At 50.0% G+C, this 21,931-nt stretch overlaps 10 protein-coding genes across 10 annotated transcripts; 5 read left to right on the plus strand and 5 right to left on the minus strand.

Moving 5' to 3' along the window:
* Positions 1 to 543: 543 nt before the first annotated feature.
* On the minus strand, positions 544 to 847 carry COCVIDRAFT_97483 (hypothetical protein; the record flags this gene model as incomplete). The annotated part of the gene is made up of 2 exons (XM_014701790.1): positions 544 to 663; positions 716 to 847. 2 exons carry the CDS (start codon positions 845 to 847, stop codon positions 544 to 546), a joined length of 252 nt encoding a protein of 83 aa, XP_014557276.1.
* Positions 848 to 1,648: 801 nt separating this feature from the next.
* On the plus strand, positions 1,649 to 3,433 carry COCVIDRAFT_97576 (hypothetical protein; the record flags this gene model as incomplete). The annotated part of the gene is made up of 1 exon (XM_014701791.1): positions 1,649 to 3,433. One exon carries the CDS (start codon positions 1,649 to 1,651, stop codon positions 3,431 to 3,433), a length of 1,785 nt encoding a protein of 594 aa, XP_014557277.1.
* Positions 3,434 to 4,814: 1,381 nt separating this feature from the next.
* Positions 4,815 to 6,454, minus strand: COCVIDRAFT_37160 (hypothetical protein; the record flags this gene model as incomplete). Its single annotated transcript, XM_014701792.1, has 2 exons — positions 4,815 to 5,769; positions 6,351 to 6,454. The coding sequence occupies 2 exons, from the start codon at positions 6,452 to 6,454 to the stop codon at positions 4,815 to 4,817; spliced, it is 1,059 nt and encodes a 352-aa protein (XP_014557278.1).
* A 293-nt stretch (positions 6,455 to 6,747) lies between these two features.
* On the plus strand, positions 6,748 to 8,375 carry COCVIDRAFT_97476 (hypothetical protein; the record flags this gene model as incomplete). Its single annotated transcript, XM_014701793.1, has 3 exons — positions 6,748 to 7,110; positions 7,175 to 7,912; positions 7,968 to 8,375. The coding sequence occupies 3 exons, from the start codon at positions 6,748 to 6,750 to the stop codon at positions 8,373 to 8,375; spliced, it is 1,509 nt and encodes a 502-aa protein (XP_014557279.1).
* Positions 8,376 to 9,205: 830 nt separating this feature from the next.
* Positions 9,206 to 9,781, minus strand: COCVIDRAFT_26022 (hypothetical protein; the record flags this gene model as incomplete). Its single annotated transcript, XM_014701769.1, has 1 exon — positions 9,206 to 9,781. The coding sequence occupies one exon, from the start codon at positions 9,779 to 9,781 to the stop codon at positions 9,206 to 9,208; it is 576 nt and encodes a 191-aa protein (XP_014557255.1).
* A 1,454-nt stretch (positions 9,782 to 11,235) lies between these two features.
* COCVIDRAFT_26023 (hypothetical protein) lies at positions 11,236 to 11,941 on the plus strand (the record flags this gene model as incomplete). Its single annotated transcript, XM_014701770.1, has 5 exons — positions 11,236 to 11,255; positions 11,370 to 11,444; positions 11,538 to 11,581; positions 11,632 to 11,851; positions 11,905 to 11,941. The coding sequence occupies 5 exons, from the start codon at positions 11,236 to 11,238 to the stop codon at positions 11,939 to 11,941; spliced, it is 396 nt and encodes a 131-aa protein (XP_014557256.1).
* Positions 11,942 to 13,268: 1,327 nt separating this feature from the next.
* Positions 13,269 to 14,967, plus strand: COCVIDRAFT_97406 (hypothetical protein; the record flags this gene model as incomplete). The annotated part of the gene is made up of 3 exons (XM_014701794.1): positions 13,269 to 13,636; positions 13,738 to 14,273; positions 14,339 to 14,967. The coding sequence occupies 3 exons, from the start codon at positions 13,269 to 13,271 to the stop codon at positions 14,965 to 14,967; spliced, it is 1,533 nt and encodes a 510-aa protein (XP_014557280.1).
* Positions 14,968 to 15,397: 430 nt separating this feature from the next.
* COCVIDRAFT_97644 (hypothetical protein) lies at positions 15,398 to 16,432 on the minus strand (the record flags this gene model as incomplete). Its single annotated transcript, XM_014701795.1, has 2 exons — positions 15,398 to 15,937; positions 16,067 to 16,432. The coding sequence occupies 2 exons, from the start codon at positions 16,430 to 16,432 to the stop codon at positions 15,398 to 15,400; spliced, it is 906 nt and encodes a 301-aa protein (XP_014557281.1).
* Positions 16,433 to 16,673: 241 nt separating this feature from the next.
* On the minus strand, positions 16,674 to 18,059 carry COCVIDRAFT_15405 (hypothetical protein; the record flags this gene model as incomplete). The annotated part of the gene is made up of 4 exons (XM_014701748.1): positions 16,674 to 17,266; positions 17,324 to 17,529; positions 17,583 to 17,741; positions 17,845 to 18,059. 4 exons carry the CDS (start codon positions 18,057 to 18,059, stop codon positions 16,674 to 16,676), a joined length of 1,173 nt encoding a protein of 390 aa, XP_014557234.1.
* A 2,128-nt stretch (positions 18,060 to 20,187) lies between these two features.
* On the plus strand, positions 20,188 to 21,849 carry COCVIDRAFT_97583 (hypothetical protein; the record flags this gene model as incomplete). The annotated part of the gene is made up of 3 exons (XM_014701796.1): positions 20,188 to 20,270; positions 20,327 to 20,354; positions 20,449 to 21,849. 3 exons carry the CDS (start codon positions 20,188 to 20,190, stop codon positions 21,847 to 21,849), a joined length of 1,512 nt encoding a protein of 503 aa, XP_014557282.1.
* Positions 21,850 to 21,931: the final 82 nt, after the last annotated feature.

Below are 21,931 nucleotides of genomic sequence, written 5' to 3' on the forward strand. Positions count from 1 at the left end.
GGATGGGGGATGGAAGATGGAAGATGGAGGAGGGTTGGGGTATGTATATCGCGTTGAGGGGTTTTGGGTGCGTGGATGTATGGTGGGGAGGTGTTTGGGACTGATGTTCTGTGAACCAGAGTTTTTGGGGCTTGTGAGGATGATGGTGGTGGTGGTGTTTGCTGTTGTGGCTGGTGATCGGAGAAGGTTGGTTAGGAGAAGGTCTTGCTGTTTTAGTATCGTGTGAAATGGCGGTTTGGGTAGGCACATATAAATCTGCGAGTCTTGGAGGTGATGCATGGAAGGGATGTGGTGAGTTGAGAAATGAAGTTTGGACCTAGGTTGGTGTACCCATTTTTTCTGTAATAGGCGGAAAATATGCCATAGACGATTTATATCGAAGTGAAGACATGTAGAGCTCATTTATCGTACCAGGTATCGCGATAGTTCATATTTTCTAACTGATCTCGCAGCTATTCAACTCTCCATTTCTTCTACGTCTTTCTTGCCCGCAGATACCCGGCCATAAACGCCTAATACGTTTCCCACATATCTATATAAAACTCAGAAGCGCCCATGTACACTCCATGTTGACTCCTTAGTTGTCTCGTTCAGCCATCGCTCCATGTGCCATGCTGTCTTTCCTTCTTTCACGTTTGTTTCTTTTGATTCCTGGTTATTCCGCTGTTTTCATATCAGTCATCATAGCATCCATGCTTTTGATGCATGTACGAACCGGCGCAACTTTCTCACCAGAATCCTTATTCCCGCTGTTTGTTCTATTGGCGTCGCTACTAGTTTGGGCATCCGATTTCAGACGAGATGAACCCGCTGTAGGAGGCATGTGTTTGGTTTGGTGGTTCTGCATGGCGAGGAAATAGATTGTGAGCGAGAGTTAAATTGCTCAAACTTTTGAATATGGGCTTCAAATGTATAATGTAGCTTGGTTTATTTGCTGCTTGAATTGGGTCCGTATGTCTCATCCCATCTATATAGTTCTCATCTTCATATCCTGTGGTTGATATTGAGGGCCGCAAACTACGCTCATGGCGAGTTTGATTCGCGGCCGCAGTCTTCGTTTAGATGAGGACTGGATACTGTTGAGGGCCGCAATGTAGGAAATCTTGATTGGAGGCCGCGTCGCTTCTGTCGTGAAGTAACGGCCATAGCGCGGACGAAAGCGCCCACTTCTGGAGCTAGGGGGTATTTTAACGGCATTCTCAAATTATGAATGGTGGCCGCAATCTTACATTCCATTTGACAACACTAGGCCCAGGTGGATGGGTGCTGTGATTTGCATGAGAGACCAGAGGTATACAGCTCGGGCATGCTGGTTGGTGGCCGCAAATATCAGCCAATAGAATCACGGCGTGATCCCCACTTTATCGAGCCCATGACACCCTGCCATACGCTTGGAAGAGATATGAAGGAGGATGTTTTGGCGTTTGCCATGTCCGATCCAGCTTCATTATCATGGTCCAACCGACATGGGTAGGGCGTAGCGATTGGATGAGAAGTCAGGCCGCTGGATTGAGCTGAGCCACTTCTCAGCCTTGTTCAAATCTCCCGGTCACAGTTCAACTTAACAAGAGCCTTTCGATGCTTGCTTTATGACCTACAAACCACTATCAATGAGATACTACATGCTTCAAACCTCACTATATTAGCTATGTCGTTTGCAGCACAGCCGCACACCTCTCATTCGCGGAGCAGCTTTTCCGCACCTCGATCCGATGCCCAGACAAGAGAGCGTTGGGGGTCGAGACCATGGAAACACAGGGAGACGATGGGTATGATATCCACCGAGATTGACTTTAGGGTAGATGAAGAATCACTTCCACTGGATGTATTATGGGAAGATCCACTCTTGCCAATTCCATCTCCAGGGCTAGAATGGGAGACCGCTTTGGAGGGCTTTATGGATACACGCCGCGCGATAGAAGACTTCGACTACAAAACCATTGAATCAAGCGCGAATACTATGAATTCCGTCTTGAGGGGATATGCGAATTGCAGGAAATGTGCAGAATATTTCTATTACTTGCGAGGCAACTCGTTCTTTTCTGCGCGTCGAGTATTCGCAATTTTGTTCATTTACCCGGCAGATAATACTGAGTTTTTCTGGGATTTTGATACTATCGACGATCCAGTTGAATGCAAGATCTGGAAGAGATTGGTAGAGCCAAATCCGGAAAGCTATCAAAGGCAACAACAGGCGCCGCAGGAGAAACGACCGTACCCCAAGCCACGTCACAGAAACAAGGTGGAAAAGGAGCCTTTCAGAGCTGCTAAGGTTCTGATGAGGGATGATACTATACTGGAGATTGTCGATAAGCTCGAGCAAACCTTGTCTTCGCTCCAAATCGACACCAAGGTGGAGTGGCGTATGGCTCACCGCCGATCATCACTCAAGAACTGGAGACGCGCAGCCGGAAAGAGCAAATCCTGGAAGCCATGCTTGAAAAGTACACTGCCAAAACAGACTCATCTCAACAGGAGAAGACGAAACTCGAACGGTGTTGCGTATCATTCTGCAAAGCCTCCACCATGGCTACCAGCTACATTCCTGCGTTCCCAGACAACAGAAATGTCTTTATGTCCAGGTTATGTGCTACGGCGTCAAGAGACCGATTCAGTACCGAGGCGAGCAAGATGCCATGATCACTATACCCACGACTTTGAGGATACGCCTATTGCTCCGCATGAAAAACACCATACAAAAGCAGCTCAGAGTGTCAATACCTGGGAATCTAAATCGGGGATTATTGAGGACATGAAAAAAGAGCCAGCTGGTGCATTCATACGATTCACATGGAAAGATGGAACCTTAACCAACGGAACTGGACAACTCGATCGGTTCTTATCAACCGACTCAATACCACACAGCCATTGGAATATCACTGGTTTTCTCCGGAATGAAAGCTTTGCAGATGTCTACTCGCTAAATGAACCTCCCTTCGCTCTTCCATCAGTAGAAATCGGGGTATCACTGGAGGCACACGTATTCCTGGACGAATATCATGGGAATTGCGCCGTCTACGCCAGTCGCTCGAAGAACCGCATGCGACAAAGCGGAAATTGTCTCGACACTTTCTGGCACAACGGCAGGCATATATTTGTCATGAAGATACCAAAGAAGCCTGTTCTGTTCAAACTCCACAACACAGAAGAAGAGTTTCCTTCTCTTGTCAATCAAGACAAGTGCAATGAGAAGATAGCTCTGCAGCGTCGCCGTTTCCGTGGCAGACCTAGTTTTGCAGCGATGGCTGGAAGTGGATGGCCAGATGCAAGTTCAGAGTGTCAATCGGTGCTGATGAATGAAGGCCAATCCGCGCTGGAGAAGGAGTTGGAAAGGATTGAAAAGGCGCGGGTGAAGAAAGCGGAGAGGCAGAGAGTGAAACGGAGATCGCAAAGGGAGAAAAGGCTTGGGGAGAAGCAATGGAGATCGGTATAGCGGCGGCTTTTATGGTTCTTCATGAGTAATACTTCAACTCTTTAGATGTCGGCCGAATCTAAAGATGATTGTTCTGGCTCTGATCTTCACACTATGACCAAGTTTCGTCATGCATCACAAAACTCATCAACTCATAATCAATAGTATTTGAAACTAAGACAAGTCCGCGGCTTCTCTTTCCCCGGAGTCCCTCGCTCGAGCTACTGCCCGCGGCTTCTCCGTTTAGCAAGCGTACCACGGCTGCTTGATTTTGACATTGGTACGGCTTCTTGATATTCTTCTCGAGCGCCGCTGCGCTTCTCTTTACAGTGTCTTTACCTTTTGGGCTATTGTAGGCCGGCTGGTCTTCTGCTTTGAAAGCATACTGCAGCTGCTAGACTCGTGTTTCGAATACCTCCAGGCCCCTCCTCAATCTACCAAGCTTTGCCGATGCTTCTCTTTCATAAGAGTACCTCGCTCGAACCTGTATGACGTTCCCAATGAATGGAAATTCCCTGGCCGCGCCATATCTGTCAGGCGCAACCATGTGCAATCAACTGACTCCTTGGCGGCAGCCACGAAAAAGAAATTCCCCGACCGCGCCATATCTGTCAGGCGCAACCATATGCAATCAACTGACTCCTTGGCGGCGGCCACGAAAAGGAAAGCCCAATCCGTTTGCTAAAATGTCTACCAAAGAACGGGCAGAGCATACACACGAGTCGACTGCTTCGACCCTCGGTGCCTGAACTGAAAAATAATGAAACGGCCAGGAAAATAAAACTGAGATGAACCAGAAAAAGGAAAAGAAACAAAAGCCAGAGGGTAAATGCCAAAGAGGCGAATTCGGTGGGAGATAGCCCACACATGCCAACCCAGAGGAACTAAAGCAAAATGAGTGTAGGTAAATGGAACCAGGAAAAGAAAAAGGAAACATTCATAAACGCTCCGATATCCCCACTTCAGGTTGTCTCTTTTACCTCTTCTCTCAGATGGGAACGGTAAACGACTCCGTGCCCACATCAATGCCATCTTAATTTTAGTAGATGGTAAGACAAGTGCGTATTTGAGTAGCAAAAGGCGCCGTGAGGCAACCAAGTCCTGATGTTCTTCGAGAAGAGGCCCTTCCATGGTCTTCAATACCCCAGAATACCTTTGCGCACCTCTGATAATAGAGGATTTATTAAGCCATGATCATGCTGACATGTCCATGATCTGTTCGATGACAGAAGTGTCCTGATTATGATTAGAACTCCGCCAATGATGAGGAGTGCGATCTGTCATTCCACAATACAGATTCGCTTCGACTCGCAGTCGCAAATATCTTTGAGCAGGTCATATTGGTGACCGAATTTGTGGTAATTTATAAGTAGGTCATATTGGTGACCGGATTTGTGGTATTTTATGAGCAAGCACAAGGGTTCTTATTGCAGGTCCTACAACGATGGTTCCCTGCCTTGGACGTTCGTAAGTGGCGTACAAGAGAGTCTTTTCGAGTATAGGTCTTGGAGCTGCAAAAGCACATGAAGCTACTCGCCCGGGGGGAGTCATTCTTGAGTGCAGGACACGAAGGCAGTGCATTGTTGGAGCCCAGGTGACGTTTAAGGTCTTTTAGATGCTTTATTGACTGTCCGCATTGTTCGCATCTGGAAGGTGCCTTGCAGCTGTGCATATTGGCATGTCGATCATAGCGGAGCTTGTTGGGAAAAGACTTTGTACAAGTCTTACATATGAAGCTCATCCCTGCGGGCTCGATTGCAATTTTGCCGTCTGGTATGTTTAACCCAATCTGAGTTGTATCCGGTGGGCTTGCTACTTTAGGGGTGAGTCGACCGAGAGACGGCAATGAGGAAGGGCTCGGGTAAGCTTCAATGCTCATATCGTTGGGAGTGGCTGGTGCTCGTGCGTTTGTCGCCTTTGAGTGGCGGGTTTGTTGTGGAGATAATTGCGATTGCGAGTTTTCGGCTAAGGTCTGTTTGGTGGATTGATCGAGCCATGACAGAGAGGAACAACAAGGTTCGTGTACATGTTGAGTTAACAAACTGGGATCAATGCAACTCGACGTGTTTGAATACCCGACGCCTGAGGTTCCTTGGTGAACACTCTCGTCCAGGGTACCAAGAGGTGGCGGGATAGGAACGTCAACGCCAACACTCTTGTCACCGCCGCATATTGCATTGCTCAAATAGTTTGTCCACTCCAACAGGTCACTTTGTGAACACTCGTTGTTGCGCTCTGAATAATCAAGTATCTGACCGTCCACCAGCGAGACCGAATCGTATAATGGTTCATCAGGACTGAATTGGAAAGCTTCTGAGACAAAGAACAGATCCGGATCTTGCTCTATGCGATGATCACTGGGCAGTAGTTAGCACTAGCGCTATCCAGCCATTTTCTCGGCATTGCATACTAGTTGTAGCCGGAGATTGTTCAAGCGGCCTATATAAGGCCGCTTAAACAAGACGCTTCTTAACAAGAAACTTGGGTTCACCCAACAGGTGCTTAGCAGATGCGGGGGTGCTGCGGCAGAGCCGCCTGATGGTCCGCGATGTGCGTCAAGCTCAATGTAGTATTCGGACGGTCGCGAAAGGAGGGTTTTAGAGAATTGAGAAAGAAAGGAAGGGGGCTACAAGGCTTATATGTGTGTCTACATACATGGCGTAGCTGGAGCGGATCAACAAAGCGTCTGATTGGTGGCCGCAAAAGACAGCCTCGAGGCTGATACACGCGATCAAATGTGGCCTACGTCAGTAGGGCGACAGCCACTGTCATGCGACGTGGCTTGATCGAATTCGTGCATGACAGAAAATAAATTCATGTGATGTTGGGTTGTTGTATTTGACAAGGCAGGGCCATGCTAGGAACATGATCTCACGTGACTATCTGCTGCTCCACACTCCACTTGCCTGGCTGCCTCCTTTGATACGTATGTACATACATCAGGCTTCTTATCGCCTGTGGCCTAAAGGGTCGTTCTCTTTTCGTCCTTCTGCTTTGGTTTTTCGATGCCAGCACATATGATCCAGTGATGTCCTCCGTCATTGAGGCGCAGTACTGCAGCCATTCGTGGCTGAGTACATTTCCTAAAAGCCACAAATTGAATTGCCAAGAGGCCAGGCAATAAAGCGTGATTAGGTCAAAATGTCCTCGAGTTCCTTCTAATTCTTGTCTCTCGGGAGTCCTTCTCCTTCGGCATTGATTCCTACCATTGTGTTCATAAAATACGGAAAAATTGCTTTTCCGCCCCCAATACCCCCCTCTGAATGCTTAACGACGTAGTCCATCTCGAACTTTCGGAACCAACCATGAGTGTGACTGATATTATGGCTGCTATAATGGAGAATTCAGAGATACATGGAGTCGAGGCGGATCTGAGTAGTATTCCGATTCCTCCCACCGGGCGTAATACTGCTCCTGGAAGGCCCATAGAGACCTCAGCCCACAACAATGGAGTACAAACTGGAGTAACGCATGAAAATCCTAAGGACCCTAATCAAAACATATTATCACGGGTTGATTTTGGCAGCGATAACTCTGGGTTTCAAGCTGGTGTCATTAACGGTGGTGTCCATGGCATCACCTTCCACTACTCAGAAAATCAGTCGATATTCGGTAGCCTGGCACAAGGGAGTCAACTTCTAGACACATCCACATTGGAGATTCTCGCAAAAAGAGCTCAAGTCCAAGCCGGAAGAAGTGTAAGTACAACACTCAGCACCAGCAGCATCGTCAACGGAGAGAAACTTACTAGAGAAAACATAGGTGCCTAGGCAGTTACAGGACAGATGCTACGCTCCATACAAGACCGTGAGAAACCGAAGAATCAAGTTGAGGCTCCTGCAGATCGCTGATGTCACCAAATTTCTCGATCGAGGCTTCGCGGAATATTTCCAAGTCGCCGTGCTCTCATTTGGCAAGCAACATGCCCAGCAGCTACTACAAGATGCCCGCAAGACGATAGCCAAAATGCAGAACAAGCAGGAAGATCCTGACTCTGCTGACATTGGCGATCTCGGCCACTTTTGCGAGCAGAGCGCAATCACCTCGGGTGACTCTAAGCAGCGGCCTCCAAGATTCACAGTTACCCAGCGGCGCGACGAAGAAATATTGCACTATCTACAAGATGCACTCGAGATACCTTACTGGGAATTCATGGTAGATATCTTCTTGGGATGGAAGGCGAACTCGAGTGCTCTGAGCGGAGATGTCGTGTTGCGTGTTTTGCACAGCACAAAACTAGAACTTCTTGATGGGCGGCGGCGGCTTATGGATGAAATGGCCGCTTTGCAGGGTGACGATGCAGAGGATATAGCACCGATTGTTGATGGAATTGATGCTAGAATAAAGGTCTTGGATAGCCTTTGGGACAGTGCATCGTCGAATCCTGATGGCACTCATCATTCATTGGTCTCCTTTTTGGAACAGCCGCTACACCAGCCTTTGATTGCTGTCGAAGAGGCGCCAATTCCATCTCAAGACGAGCAAATCGGACGTCAAGTGGTAAGAGCTGTCTTCTGCTTCTTACGGTGTAGAATACCCTAACGTATCAATGTAGGAAACCGCAACACTCATCGCCTTGATCCTACTCTTCATCATCGTCGCAATAATCCCCGGATACAAAGCCTTCGCGCTTTCCATGCAAGACAACGCAATTGGAAGTATCGGAGATGCCGATTTCTGGTACCTGATCCAAAGCAGTATCATGGCAGTGATGGGCAATGTCATCATGGTTGTACCCTTGTTCAAGAAGTCGTGGTTCTCGCCAACATATGGTCTGATGTGGGGATTCTTTGCCCTCGGCCTTGCCTTTGCAATCGTCGCTGTTATCATCTACCCCTTGCTCAACCCTGGCTGGAGCTCCATGGTTGCTTTCTTTGGATCAATCGCATCAGTTGCGTCAGTGTTGATAATGACACAGGCGACTGCGAGGGAGGACACCAAGAATAAGGTCAAAACGGAATGAGCCCGGCACTTCCTTCAAAAAAAGATTAAACAAAAGTCCACCTTGATATCATTCAAACCAAGTAGTAGTATTACAATAACCAATGCGCAAATTGCAAATGACCACCATAAATTTTTCATACACACCGCTACCTTGCCCTTCAAATATACACTACCAGCCCCACCAATACCACAACAATCACCGAGCCCTCCCACCGGTACTACTCTCGGCCCTTTTCCCACCACGACTTCCCGCAACCCGCAAACACTTCCAAATCCAGCACTAACCCACGTGACCCAACCCGTCAACAAGTCCACTTTGTTTCCCGTTACCTTAAAAAAAAGATAACTCTCCAAATCCATCCATCGAAATCACACAGAAACAAACAAGTTCAAGCCCAATTACGCCTTGACCTCTCACACATTACAAAGCTTCATAACCTACCGCACGGGCAGATATGCAGTGAGATGCTTATCCTGTTTGTCGATGATCAAAGCGAGGAACTGGGATATTGAGTCAAGCCCTGCGGCCGGGTGGGGGGGGGGGGGGCATTTGCAAAAGGTAAGAATAGCGGATGAAGTAAAGGTTAATGCGGGATGCTTAAATGGTGTTGCGGGAGTGGCTTGATAGGGAAAGTTTATTGGATGGAAAGGGAAAGATTGAAGGCATTTGTTATTGGTTTGTATTGGAATCACGACAGAGTGGGAGTGTAGGTTAAGAAAGCATGTGCGCGAACACTGTGGTTTATTGACTTGACATTACAGTAACATTTTTGTTTAACTATCGTAGGTGTGTTCCTCCATATTCCATCGTGATTAAATCATTGTTGTTTGCGTTGCATAATCTTGTATTTACAAATGGATGTCGTTGTAGAGGCACTTGACGGGCTCAGGCTGGTAGGAGATCCTGGCGCTGAACTTGATGCACGAGGGGCTGGCCGGGAACTCTGGGTTGTCGACGTTGACGCTGAAGCCCTCGCCGTTGTGGAGGGGGCAGGCCTGGAAACCGAGGGCGCGGACGCCCGCCGGAGAGTAGTCGACGATGAACAAGTCGTCGTCCTTGACGAGGAACTGGGCAAGCTTGAAGTTCTCGTCAGGCTTGGGGTCGACGCCGCTGTAGAAACGGATGCGGCTGTTGCCGAACTCAGAGAGGTCGACAAAGGCCCGGCGGGGAGGGAGGTCGGTGTAGAGGTAGAGGCTGTTGACGTCGTTGTTGGTGGCGTTGCTCAGGAAGAAGCTGGCGAAGCCAATGTCGGGAACACCGCAAGAGGCGTTTTGCTTGGGACCGATGGCAAGTCCGTTATCGTATACGCTGATATTTTGCATGTGAATAGGGCTGCCACCGCTCAGAGGGACGATCGAGAAGATTGAGGAGGCGCTGGCGAGAGCCATGGTGGAAGCAAAGAGTACGGAGGTAGAGAACTTCATGGTGATTGTTTGGTGTGTGGTGGTTGTGAAGGAGTTTTGTTTTGTAGCGAAAGTGTTGTGAGTTGGTTGTGGTGGATGAGAGCTACAGCACCAGCTCACTTGACTTTATATACCTTTGTAGAACACCATCCATGTGGAACAAAATACGAGGGTGATGGCATGTCGCCGAGCGTTTCTCCATGGAGCCCCCGCGAAAAAACTATAAATACGATCGGAAGTTCAGGGTAAACGGAAAAGATGGAAGGCAGTCCCAATTCTGGTCGATGCGGCCGGCCCACCCGCGAAAATCTCCGGCTGACATCCGAAAAGGATCATACTATTAGTACTCAACGTCAGATCGAAGGCAAGTGGAAGGTATTTTTCCGGCCACAGGATGTACTTAGTAAGGTGCTCAGATTTAATGCAGAAGACCTATCCATTGAGGCGAGATGCCGGGTGTGAGGGTACAGAGACGGAACTTGGGAGAATTCTGTGAAAGGAATAATAATGTGATGACGTCGTGGACAAAGTGACGACGAGTTGGGTATGAGGTTACATACTGCCGTATTTCGGTGGCGAGGGACGGTGCCCATGCAGGGTTTGTACGAGAAAATTAGCACAGGCGGTAAGAAACAACGACGTGGTTTAGACTGAGGGAGGAAAATGATCGGTGGCGGTAAGCAGGAACAGGCTAGGAAGTGGAACAGGGATGCCAGAGTCGGCACCATGATCCATGACGGTAGGCGAAGAGCGGCAACGATGCCAAGGAGCATGTATTGCAAAGGATGAAGTTGATGTATCTATTCTGGTATAAAGTTCATGAGATACAACAGTGACTTTGTGAAGTGGTGGGTGCGCAGTCGACGTGAATTCGCGCTGCTACGGAACCATACCCCACTGCTAGTTTGAGTTGACCGTAGGAGATCAACAGTGTCAGCTCGTACATATGTACACAAGTACTGAGCATTTGTTGGGTCGTACGAGTCGCTTACTATGGACAGACGATGGTGACGGAGATGATCTTTTTTTGAGTGTGGACGATCACATGGCAGTGAGTCGGCAGTTGATGTCTTGGCAGCGCTATTGGGAGAAGTGCATGTGTGCATGTATGCCGACTTAGTGTGGAAGTTCTCTTGTTGGCGATATTCACAGAAGTGTTTACGGCTTGCTAGGAGGCAGTTCAAGTGTACGTAAGAATCCATGGCCAAGGTGGAGAGGCAGCCCCTTGATGGCGCAGCAGCCAATGAGGAGGGCGACCAGGTATGACGTTTAGCGCGGCAGCTTCGTGCCCTCGCCTCGCAACGTCTCGTCGCAAGCCCAGGTTGCGCAACACCAGCCTCTTGTCTCTTTCCCCCCACGCTGCCTAACGGAGCCACATTCGATCATCTCATCTTCCATCTGTCGCCGTCGTCTCCGGGCTCCAGCCAAAGCTAGTCACCGTGCGGTTCCCTCATCTTGCCAGCCAATCTTCGGCCATGGACTTCTCCGACATTTTGTGAGTACACCTGGAGCTTTTGCGAGCTGCACACGACCGTGCAGCGCTGTGCAGCATCTCGCGCCAGAAGCTCCAGCCTCCGTCTTGTTGAAATGATGACTAATGCATCTTCAGTCGCATGGTGAATTTCGCCGTTGCCGTCTTTGTAGTCCTTGGCGGTATCGCGAAGCTATTCCCCTTCAACGACTTGTCAGTGTGCCCCATGTGCATTCCACTCGGATGGTCTCCAAGATGCCATTGGCAGGGTCTGGGTTCACTCGTCCCGCGCTGACAGTACTTCAGCTCCCACATCATCCTCGGTGTCTACCTAATAATCTTTGGTCTCGGTAAGTTGGTGCCTGGAGCTATGTGATGACGACTGCTGACACGGTCGCAGGAACCGCCCTCCTTGAGTTCCAGATCCCCCAACAAGTGGCGCGATATGCCTCGTTCATGTTCTCGTTCCTCGGCCGCGGCATCTTCTACATCTTTATTGGCTCTGTCGTCGTAGGTGACGGCTGGTACCGCATCATACCTGGCACCATTGTTGGCTTCATTGGTGTAGCCTATGCTGCTCTGGAGTTTGTTCCCTCGATTGAGCCCCCGGCGAACATGCGGTATGCTGAAAATTGTTGAAAACGCTTCTCGTTGCATATCTGACCGTACTTAGTGATGCCGATGCCGGCTGGGGTGCCGAGCAAGTCTAAACTTGACATTGACGACGAAGAGGATGGCGCTCGAAGAGTCCTCGTAAAGATATCGCCCGCAAGGTCTTCAGCCTAGGCGGAGATGCTGTCGCATGCTTTTCCTGCATCCAAAGCAGGGGTTGTGTGTGGTTGGTTGGCGGGAACAATGAGAGAAATTACTGCTGTTATAACAAGTTGTTGAAGGGGATCTAGGTCTCGATTTGGAATAGACGAGTGGCTACTCTGGAGTCTCAACTTGAGAAGGAGAGCAAGTCACTGCTTGGATTGGTGGGGTGTGTAGCATAAGTAGTGTGTAGGATAAACAAACAAGGTCACAGTACTTGGCGAGGGCTCGCTTGCTTGGTGTCTGCAGCACATGGGGCGGAGCCATGTTGTCGCATGTATATGTGTATATATACCTGTGTATGTCGGTTGTCCAAGGAGGGAGCAGGGTATAGGTACATGAGCAGATGCATGGGATTGCTTTGGCTTGATTGGACGGTTGGCATGCATTGGTGGCGTGTGGAGAAGGTCGCGTTATCTATCGCTAGTCGTAGGCGAGCCGGAAGCCGATCCGCTGACAGTTGGTCCATTTGGCAAGGCTTGGGTGGAGACGAACAGGACTGATGAAGAAGGCGAGTGTTGCTGTCCGCTACAACTGATGGTTCAGGATCCTGGATGCCTGGGCAGCCCGGTCTGCAACTACTTGTGGTCGAGCGGTGGTTGGCTCCCGATGCAAACGGCTGCACGTGTAGGTACATGATGACGAGGCTGGACCGCTCTCCGCTGGCCGTCGTGTCCGCCCCCATGTTGAAGGCGAGGGTGGACGTGCTCACAGAGGGTCATGGCGCCAGCCATTGGCTTACAATAGCAAGGGCGTGATTGGCCACCAGCCGCCATTCACCGCCTGAGAAATCCATCTGGTACCGCACCAGCAGCGCACCTGGCCGAGTGGCCATGCTCTGTTAGATCATCACGACGGAGATCCCGAACCCACCTAATATATCTCCGTGCGAGGCACACAGCACAGCCCTCAAACCTGCCCGCCTGCCCGTTGACTTGACCTTCCCTGTGCTGCACCTGACCACCGTTGTACTCCTACGCCCCCAAGACCCGCATAGTCACCCAAATACACATTAGCGCCTCCTGCAACTGCCACTACACTGGCCAGCATATCACGTCCACGCTAGATCAAAGTCCGGTACCTGTCGGCCCAAGCGACTACTTGCGTCCTTCTGCTTCGGACGATTCTGTGTGTGCAATCAGGCAACAGTACATCACTGCCATCCCAACCACACCCCCATCTCCACACGCTTCCCATTCCGGGTAAAGACGAGGCTCCCGCCTCATGGCGCATCCCTCGGGAAGTGGAGGCACCTCATTTGCTCCTACTCCTACACATCCGCACCAGCTATCTAGAGAAACCAGCAGAGACGAATTGGAGATGGCCGAGAGTCTCCGCTTACTGAACCAGGCTCACGAACACCAAAAACCTAGGCCAGAGGCCACTTCGCAAGAGCAGCAGCAACAACAACAACAACAGCAGCAGCAGCATACCAGTGTCCAGGATGACCAAAGATCTGAGATATACCACTCTCTTGAAGATGCTGTGCCCATTCCAGACGGTCCCCCAACCCCTTCAACGGCAGCATCGCTACAAATACCCAACATGAATTATGAGACCCCCAATGCATCCATCACCGGGCAGATTTGCAGGTATGTTGTCTGCTTTTTCTGCAATTGCCTCATGTCATCTGCTATTGGCTGTGGGCGTAATGTTGCAAAAGGTCCGCAAGGAAGTCGCTAACGAACACAAGTAACTGCAAAACAACACAGACGCCACTATGGCGCCGGTCGCCTGCTGGAGAAACAGTGTGCAATGCATGTGGCTTGTACATGAAAGCACGGAATCAGTCGCGGCCAGTGAACCTCAAGCGCAACACACAGACTCAGCCAAGTATGTCGGTACAGCAAAGCCCAACTCCAGGATCTACCGATGGCGGCCGAACATGTGCTGGAAACGTTGCCGGTAGCCCGCGTGTCGCAACCTATGTTGCTGCCGATCAGATGGCGGCCGGGACATGCCCAGGTGGAGGCAGGTGTAATGGCACTGGGGGCCAGCAAGGCTGCAGTGGCTGTCCCGCATTTAACAATCGGGTATCAAAGACAGCCAAGTTTGCACTAGCCCAAGCCAATGCTGCGCCTGGTGAGAATCGGGGTGGAAGTGATGCCGCTTCTTCGACTTCTGCCTCTGGGTCAACAAGTGCAATCCCAGCTTGCCAGAACTGTGGAACCACAATCACACCACTCTGGAGACGAGATGATGCTGGACACATCATCTGCAATGCCTGTGGTAAGTTGGTAGTGCCATATCAACATTGATGCGCAGTATCGATAGATGACTAATCCTCCATGCAGGACTCTACTACAAGCTCCACGGAACCCACCGCCCTGTTGCGATGAAGAAGCAGGAGATCAAGCGTCGCAAGCGTATCGTACCAGCCGCCGACACAGGTTCACAAGCCGCTTCATCAGTCGCAAACTACTCGCCTCCACAGAGACCTTCTCAAACCCCTGCATTCGAGCACTCGGTTTCCCCAGATCCATCAACTGCACTCGAGTCTCGAGAAGACTACACACCCGAGCCACCCAGGGGCCCAATCGCAGTCGACTTTACGCATTACTACAGCAATTCATCAGTAACTTCGAATTCAGTGGCCCTTACGCCAAGCATGCAGCCCAGCGCACCATCGCCCAGAAAACGAAGTCGCAGCGCGACTTTGGATCCTGAAGAGCCAGTAAATCCACTGCCTCACCGTCCAAACGCAATATCATCTATTTTGAACCCATCTCAGACAGACGTCGACGTCAACATTGACCCGTCGCTCTCCGTCCCGCTCCGCACGAGTGGAGGAACATCCCCCAATTCCACCTTGTCCCAGGAAGAAAAAGCAGCAAAAAGGGAGAGACTTAAGCGGGAAGCAGAAGCTATGAGACTAGAATTGGAGAGACGGCAAAAAGAGTTGGAGGAATTGGAAAACGATTGATATGTTTAGATGATTATTATGAAACTCTCAGGGGAGAAATACTTTCTACGAATGCCTTATGTTGCTGGATACGCTATACCAAATGATAACGATAACTGGGTGGACGAACATGGCCATCAGGAATCTTTGTGGGATTTTTTACCAATGAGAAGTGTGTGTGAAATGTGGTGTCAAGGGGCCTGAGGAAAATGCATTATTGAGGTGTATTCCTTATTCATTACTTTTTCTTCTCCACCATCTTGAAAGACTGGATCTTCACACAGAAAAAAAAGGCATCTGCATATGATTCATCTCCTCGATCAATTGGAAAAAGTGGGATATGATAAAAACAACACAGAATACACATCTCAGTCACATCTATTAAAAAAAGAGAGAAGCATTTACCCCCCTTCCCTACTCCCCCAACTATCCACACATCTTCAAACTTCCTTCACACATACCTAACCCTCTTCCTCACCCTCGCCTCAAAATACGGATTCCGACTCATCTCCCCACTCCCCTCCCTCGCAAACATCCTCTCCTCATCCCACGCAATCAGCCCCCCTTTCTCCACCAACCTAATCGCCTGCCCCCGGTCCTCCAACCCCATCGTACAAACGCCCTTATGCACCTTCCAATCCCGCTTCTGACACGCATCCGAGCAATACGTCGCTGTGCCGCATTTGCCGCAACGCTGCAACGCCTTGTCTTGTGTTGCGGTAGCACCGCACGTAGTACAACTGCTTAAATCGAGAGGTTTGTAGAGCCAGTGCGGCGACATGGGTATGCCGTCGCCCCAGATATCCATGGGTGCGTATTCAATGGACAGGTTGTGTTTTATGCGCTTACCGGTTTCCCAGCGGCGCGTGGTGAGGAGGCGGGTTAGGAGGGTGGAAGCGAGGCGCGGGATTAGAGCCGCAGAAGTAATATCGCGGGGGCCGAGCATGGATTCTTTTGGGTTGGCGATCCAGGTTCCTTTTTTCCACTTTTGCTTTTCTTCGGTACTACCATCTTGTTCCACGGTTTCTTCGGCTGTTGTTTCGTTGGCTTTTTGTTCTTCTTCGGGTTTTTCTTGGCTTTCAGCGGGAGATTCGGGGGTTTCGGTGGCATCGTCCAAAACAACGTTGTAGGTTAACATTATGGTCCAGTTCTCGCCGCTTGCGTCGAGTTGGCCGAATGTGATTTGGTTGCCGATACGCCCGATTTCTATCTTGCAGCCCGATGGCGTGTCGGGTTCGATGGAGACGGTCCATGTAAATGAGAACCAGGCGTCGAGATCGAGGAACGCGGCGAGGGCGTTGGGGTGCCAGTTGTAGAGGAGCGTTGCTATGCCTGTTGCTGGGGGAATGGTGATGTTCTTGTTGGTGGCTTCTGACGCTAGAGATTCTGTGTCGACAATGCTGAGGGGCGCGTTATCGACAGTTAAAGGTGCATCTGGGTAGTCTGGTAGCCGGAAGTCCGTCAATGGAATGTATTTGAGGGACATTTTTTCTTTGGTGAGACGTGGGATAATGTGAGGATGTGCTGGGTCACGAGCGGATTAGGAATGTATGTAGTGTGTGAGTGAAGCGGTTTTGAAAATTCTCATTAGTTAGTTAGATAGATCGTGCGTACTACTATGTTTACGATGCTCACATTAACGAGTTGTGTAAGGCATGTAAAATTTATTTTCCGGTTATATCAACAGCTTCTATGACTGGCTCGGTTACATGGCTACTCGCCACCACTTAGTTACCTCCGTATCCCTGTAGCTGGTGCGGCTTTGGTCCCTGTTGGATAGGCACGCTCTCCAATATACCCGCAAACTTTGTGAGCCCAACATCCGAACTGGTCAGGGTGTGCCTGTACTTGTTGCCTCCGATTTCAAACAAGAAGTTCATGGGGAACCCGATGTCGAATGGAACAGCCGAATCAATATCGTCAATCTCCTCTTCAGTTAGCTCGATTCCCAGCGCCTCAATGTTGCCCTTGAGGTGGTCAATCTTGCGACCGCCAACAATCGGGTAGACATAGGGGTACTTGTGTCGGACATAAGCAAGTGCAATACTGGTGATCTGGGTGTTCTTCTGTGCTGCGACTGCTTCGAGCTTCTTGGAGATGGCGATGTGCTTTTCGGAAGCGGGGCCAAAGTTGCGGCCTTGCTCGTTGTTTTTGCGCTTTTCTTCAGTGGTAAAGTTTCCGCCACCCAGGGCGCCCCATGGGCACAGTGCCATGCCCTCTTCGCGGGCCATGGGAATAATCTCGCGCTCAAAGTCTCGCTCAGCAGCAGACCAGCGGCCTTGGTAAACACTGAATCCACGCAGACCATGGTTCCGGGCATCTGTAGCGAAGTTAGTAAAGTCGAAACACGTGGTTGGGATTGATGACGGTTACTGACATTCATTCGCCTTGCTGACAACCCATGCAGGCGTGTCACTGACTCCAAGGTACAACACCTTTCCGCTGTTCACTACAGCGTTGAGGGACTGCATGAGCTCTGGGATGCTCGTGGTGAAGTCCCACCAGTGCACGTACAACAAGTCAATGTAGTCAGTCTGGAGCTTCTTCAATGATGCTTCTAGTGATACGCGAAGAGATTTGGTGCTGTGAATCAAGTCAGCATACATTTTCATATGAATCTCCCCACTAGCACGTACCTGTTTCCTCCATAGTTGATCTTTAGGCGTGGCGCGTTGTTCGGGTCAGGAAAGCAAGTAGTGAATTTTGTAGCCAAGATCATCTGATCTCGTACTTTACGCTCCTTCATCCACTCGCCAATCCATGTCTCAGACTCCTCAGCCTGGTAATTGTTTGCACTGGATCAATGTTAGCCCCATAATTCAGCATTCAAAGTGCTGAGCTGTCCAGTCCAATCACATTGTCTCGGATGATGCCGGCTAGATCAAAAGGTCGACTGACGTGTCAATAAAATTACCTCCTTGTTGGTAAAAGTAATCCAAAATCTCAAATGTAGTCTTCTTGTCGCACTTGCCCATGAAGTCTTGCCAAGCGTCACCAAAGTTCATAGCTCCCAGGCAAAGCGGGGAGACACGAACACCGGCTGTGGGCGACATGACGCGGTGGAATTCCAGAAGGGACGCAGCCTTTGGCATATCACCGAATGGAGAAGGCATCTTGGATAATTGATGTATAATGAGATTGATGTGGTAAAGTTTTGCGGAGATCAGAAAGGGGGATTGTGTTGAACTGATTATTGCAAAACCCATCGTTGCGGACATCAGCCCCTCTTTATATAACAACGGCGCCTTCGAACCTGCATGACGTAGAAAAGCCGAACATATTACTGAGTGCCTATATCCGGCTCAAAGTCCGTTGCAAACAAAGGCCAAACTACCGAGAGTCGTCGAGGACGATCATGATTCTATGGCGTTAAGGCCGGTGGGGGGAATGGAGCCACGATGCTTATCTCCGTCAACTACCGGGCGGGAGCGTCAAGCCTCGTACGTGTACCGTTTGAAAGCTGTGCAAAATTGCGCTTTTCAGAAGCTTGTTGAAGTCTATGTAAAACGAACATGTAAGCAAATGGAGCCAGTGGCAATCCGTAGACGGGTATTGGCCGAAAAATGCACAATATCACTCGAACAAGAAGATGCATGATACCCCGCTCCTAAAGTACAACAACCTCGTACGACACTTGTAACATACGCATCACCATATCCAGACTCGACCTTAGATGTTCTTCTTCAACAACAAGAACGTGCTCATTCACTAAAATTCATTGAGAAATCATTGTAGCCATATCAATAGGAAAGAGCAGTGTTTTAATATGGACGATAGAAGACGCAAGTAACCACAATATACGTTGACTTTTCAGGGTATCCGTACCATGCAAAACTCCAGGTAGATGCATAAGATGAAACACAAGATCCGAGATGTTTACATCTCAGCGGAAGCGACTAGTGCTTCTTCTTCTTTTTCTTCTTCTTGTTTTTGCTCTTCTTCTTGACCTCATCATCACCACCGGCGTCGGCCTCGCCTGCCGAAGCACCGAGACGGACATTTCCATACTTTTGCCGCATCTCCTGCTCAAAGTTGTCCTTCTCCAGCCGGAACAGCGCCATGGTCGCTCTAGCATCCTCAACGGAACTATGGGCACCAACTTGTATCTCCACACCGAGCAACTTCTCTGCTAGCAGCTTCAGCCCTGGTGTGCGCCCCGGTATTGATGCCAACTCCCTAAACTTCGAAAACTTGGACGTATCGCGAATGAGGCGCTTGTCATGCTTCAGGATGAGCACGTCGAGATCGTTTTTCACGGCGTGTCCAACTAGGATGCGCCCTTGGAGCAGTATCTTGAGGTCGTTCCGTACTTCGTCAAAGGGCCGGGCGACATCTTTTCGCATGTGCTTGGGCTCAATTCCAGAGACGGCAGTTCGGTAGTCTGTGATCTCAATGTGCCGCGGTACCTGTACGTAGGAATCGTAGATCTGATGACCGTGATAATTGACCAGAGACACTCGCGCAAGCGCCGAGTCGCGATTGGGCTCTGGTCCTACTCCAACCATTTCACAATCCAATGCTACGTATTTGCCGGGTAGCGCTACCTCTGACACGCCTTCGTTCTCGACATCGGGGAAATCGGGATGGGGTTCGAGGATCGAGACCGCGGCTTCGGCATCCTTGGCATCGCTAAGAAGAGGGGTCTTCTTGAGCGAGGGCATCGACGTGCTCTTGGAGAGTGATTTCGTCTCATGTCGCTTGACTGAGGCACCGACAGAGGCAGGCTCCTCCATCTTTTGTCGCTTTCTCGAGGGGAGAGACTTTCGTGGTGTGTTTTTCTCTGAACCATTCAAAGGCTTTGCAGAGCCATGTTCTTGCTTCCCATTGGCATGCTGAGATCTCTTGCGCTTGAGCGAGGCCTGCGTTTCGCTGTCCGGCTTCTTGTCCTTGGACGCTGCTGGTGTAGAAGGCTTGAGCCGTTGCTGTAGGATTTTCCAGTTGCTGGAGAGGCTACTCAAATCGATTGGAGCCATTCTGGAGTCACCTGCAAGGCATCGCGATGTGCGTATAGTAACCTGGCAGTGGATGTCGAGAATCTTGGCCGAGTAACTTTCTGCGCTGCAAAAGTTCAGACCCACGCTAGCACCTTCCAGATGTCGGCGGAAGCTCAAGCCCAAGCGCCGACGACCAGGCGGCAACACTGCGACAAAGACCTACGGCATCGCCAACTTCATCGCGACATTAGTCCTCACAACACGAACTGCAATCTTTTAAAAATCGAGCAAAAGATAGCGCATCACCATGGCGCCCCGAGAAAATTCTCACGAGCCGTCAGGTACTCCAGCACCGGTGGAAACGGGATTTGCCACTCTTGCGCAGCTGAGGTACGTATCAAACCATGCGCAAACTTTGAAGATGAATGCTGATGCGTTGCGTGCAGAGTAGGCGTAAAGGCGTGGGTCGAAAAGGTACGTGGATAGCGCGCAGCGACGCCTTGCGCGACGCGAATCCTGGATCGCCAATACTGAGACAGCCAAATGATCACCAACTAACACCCCACAGGATGGCGAGAAACGCAAAGCTGAGATACTGTCAATACAGACACGGCAGGGCCGACCAAAGTTCTATGTGCATTATGAAGAGTTCAACAAACGTCTCGATGAGTGGATCGAGGCCGAGCGCATCGACCTATCTCGAGAAGTTGAATGGCCTGCCCCTGAGAAAGCAGACAAAAAGAAGGGCACTGCCTCTAAGAACGAAAAGGCGCCCTCAAAATCTGACCAAAAGAACTTGAAGCGCTCACGTAGCAAGCTTGATCGCGAAATCTCAGGCACACCAGAGTCAACGTCGAGCAACTTGCCAGGCAAAGCACCAAGGCCATCCAAAGCCGGCGGCAAGGAAAACCAGGAAGTCTTAGTCACCAGTGAAGTCACAGATGGCACTCCCAAGGCCGAGGATGAGGAGATGGACCTCGTCGACGTGCAGGACGCTGCTGCAGCTGCCAAAGCTATGCCTCCTCAGGACTTTTCGCGAGAAGACGAGATTGAAAAACTGCGAACATCTGGGTCCATGACACAGAACCAAACCGAGATCTCACGCGTGCGAAATTTGGAGAAGATTCAGATGGGCAAATACGAGGTCGAACCCTGGTATTTCTCACCGTATCCCATCGACTTTGTAGACTCAGATGTCGTCTACATCTGCGAGTTCTGCCTATCGTACTTTGGTGAAGTAACGCAGTTTGAGCGCCATCGCACAAAGTGCCACCTTCTCCATCCACCTGGCAACGAAATCTACCGCGACGACTATGTGTCCTTCTTTGAGATCGACGGGCGGCGACAACGAACGTGGTGTCGCAACCTCTGCTTGCTCTCAAAGCTCTTCCTGGACCACAAGACACTCTACTATGACGTTGACCCTTTTCTATTCTATTGCATGTGTACGCGCGATGAGCACGGTTGCCACTTTGTTGGCTATTTCTCCAAAGAGAAAGAGTCAGCCGAAGGCTACAACGTAGCCTGTATCCTAACATTGCCTCAGTATCAGAGAAAGGGATTTGGTAAGCTGCTTATTGACTTCTCTTACCTCCTTTCCAAACGCGAGGGCAAGCTGGGATCGCCGGAAAAGCCCTTGTCTGATTTGGGTCTTCTCGGATACCGTGCATACTGGCAAGAGATCCTGGTCGATATCCTTATGGAGCCCGGCCGTTCCGAAGCCAATATCGAAGACTTGGGGGCCGCGACGGCGATGACAACAAACGACGTACTGCACACTCTACAAAACCTAAACATGCTGCGATACAGCAAGAACCAACACGTCATCGTACTCACAGATGCAGTTATTGCTCAACGAGAGCGACAGAAGGCAAAAGAAAAGTTGAAGGGTAAGAGAAGTATTGACCCCGATCGTTTGATTTGGAAGCCACCTGTGTTTTCAGCAGCTAGTCGTACCTGGAACTGGTGAAGGATTGCTGGCTTTCTTGTTTTGCTCTTCTCCAGCGGTTCTGCAATTTTGCTATAGCCTCTTTTTTTGTTGATACTTTGTT

This window comes from Bipolaris victoriae (assembly GCF_000527765.1).
Source record: "Bipolaris victoriae FI3 unplaced genomic scaffold scaffold_36, whole genome shotgun sequence".
In the NCBI taxonomy this organism is placed as follows: Eukaryota; Fungi; Ascomycota; class Dothideomycetes; order Pleosporales; family Pleosporaceae; genus Bipolaris; species Bipolaris victoriae.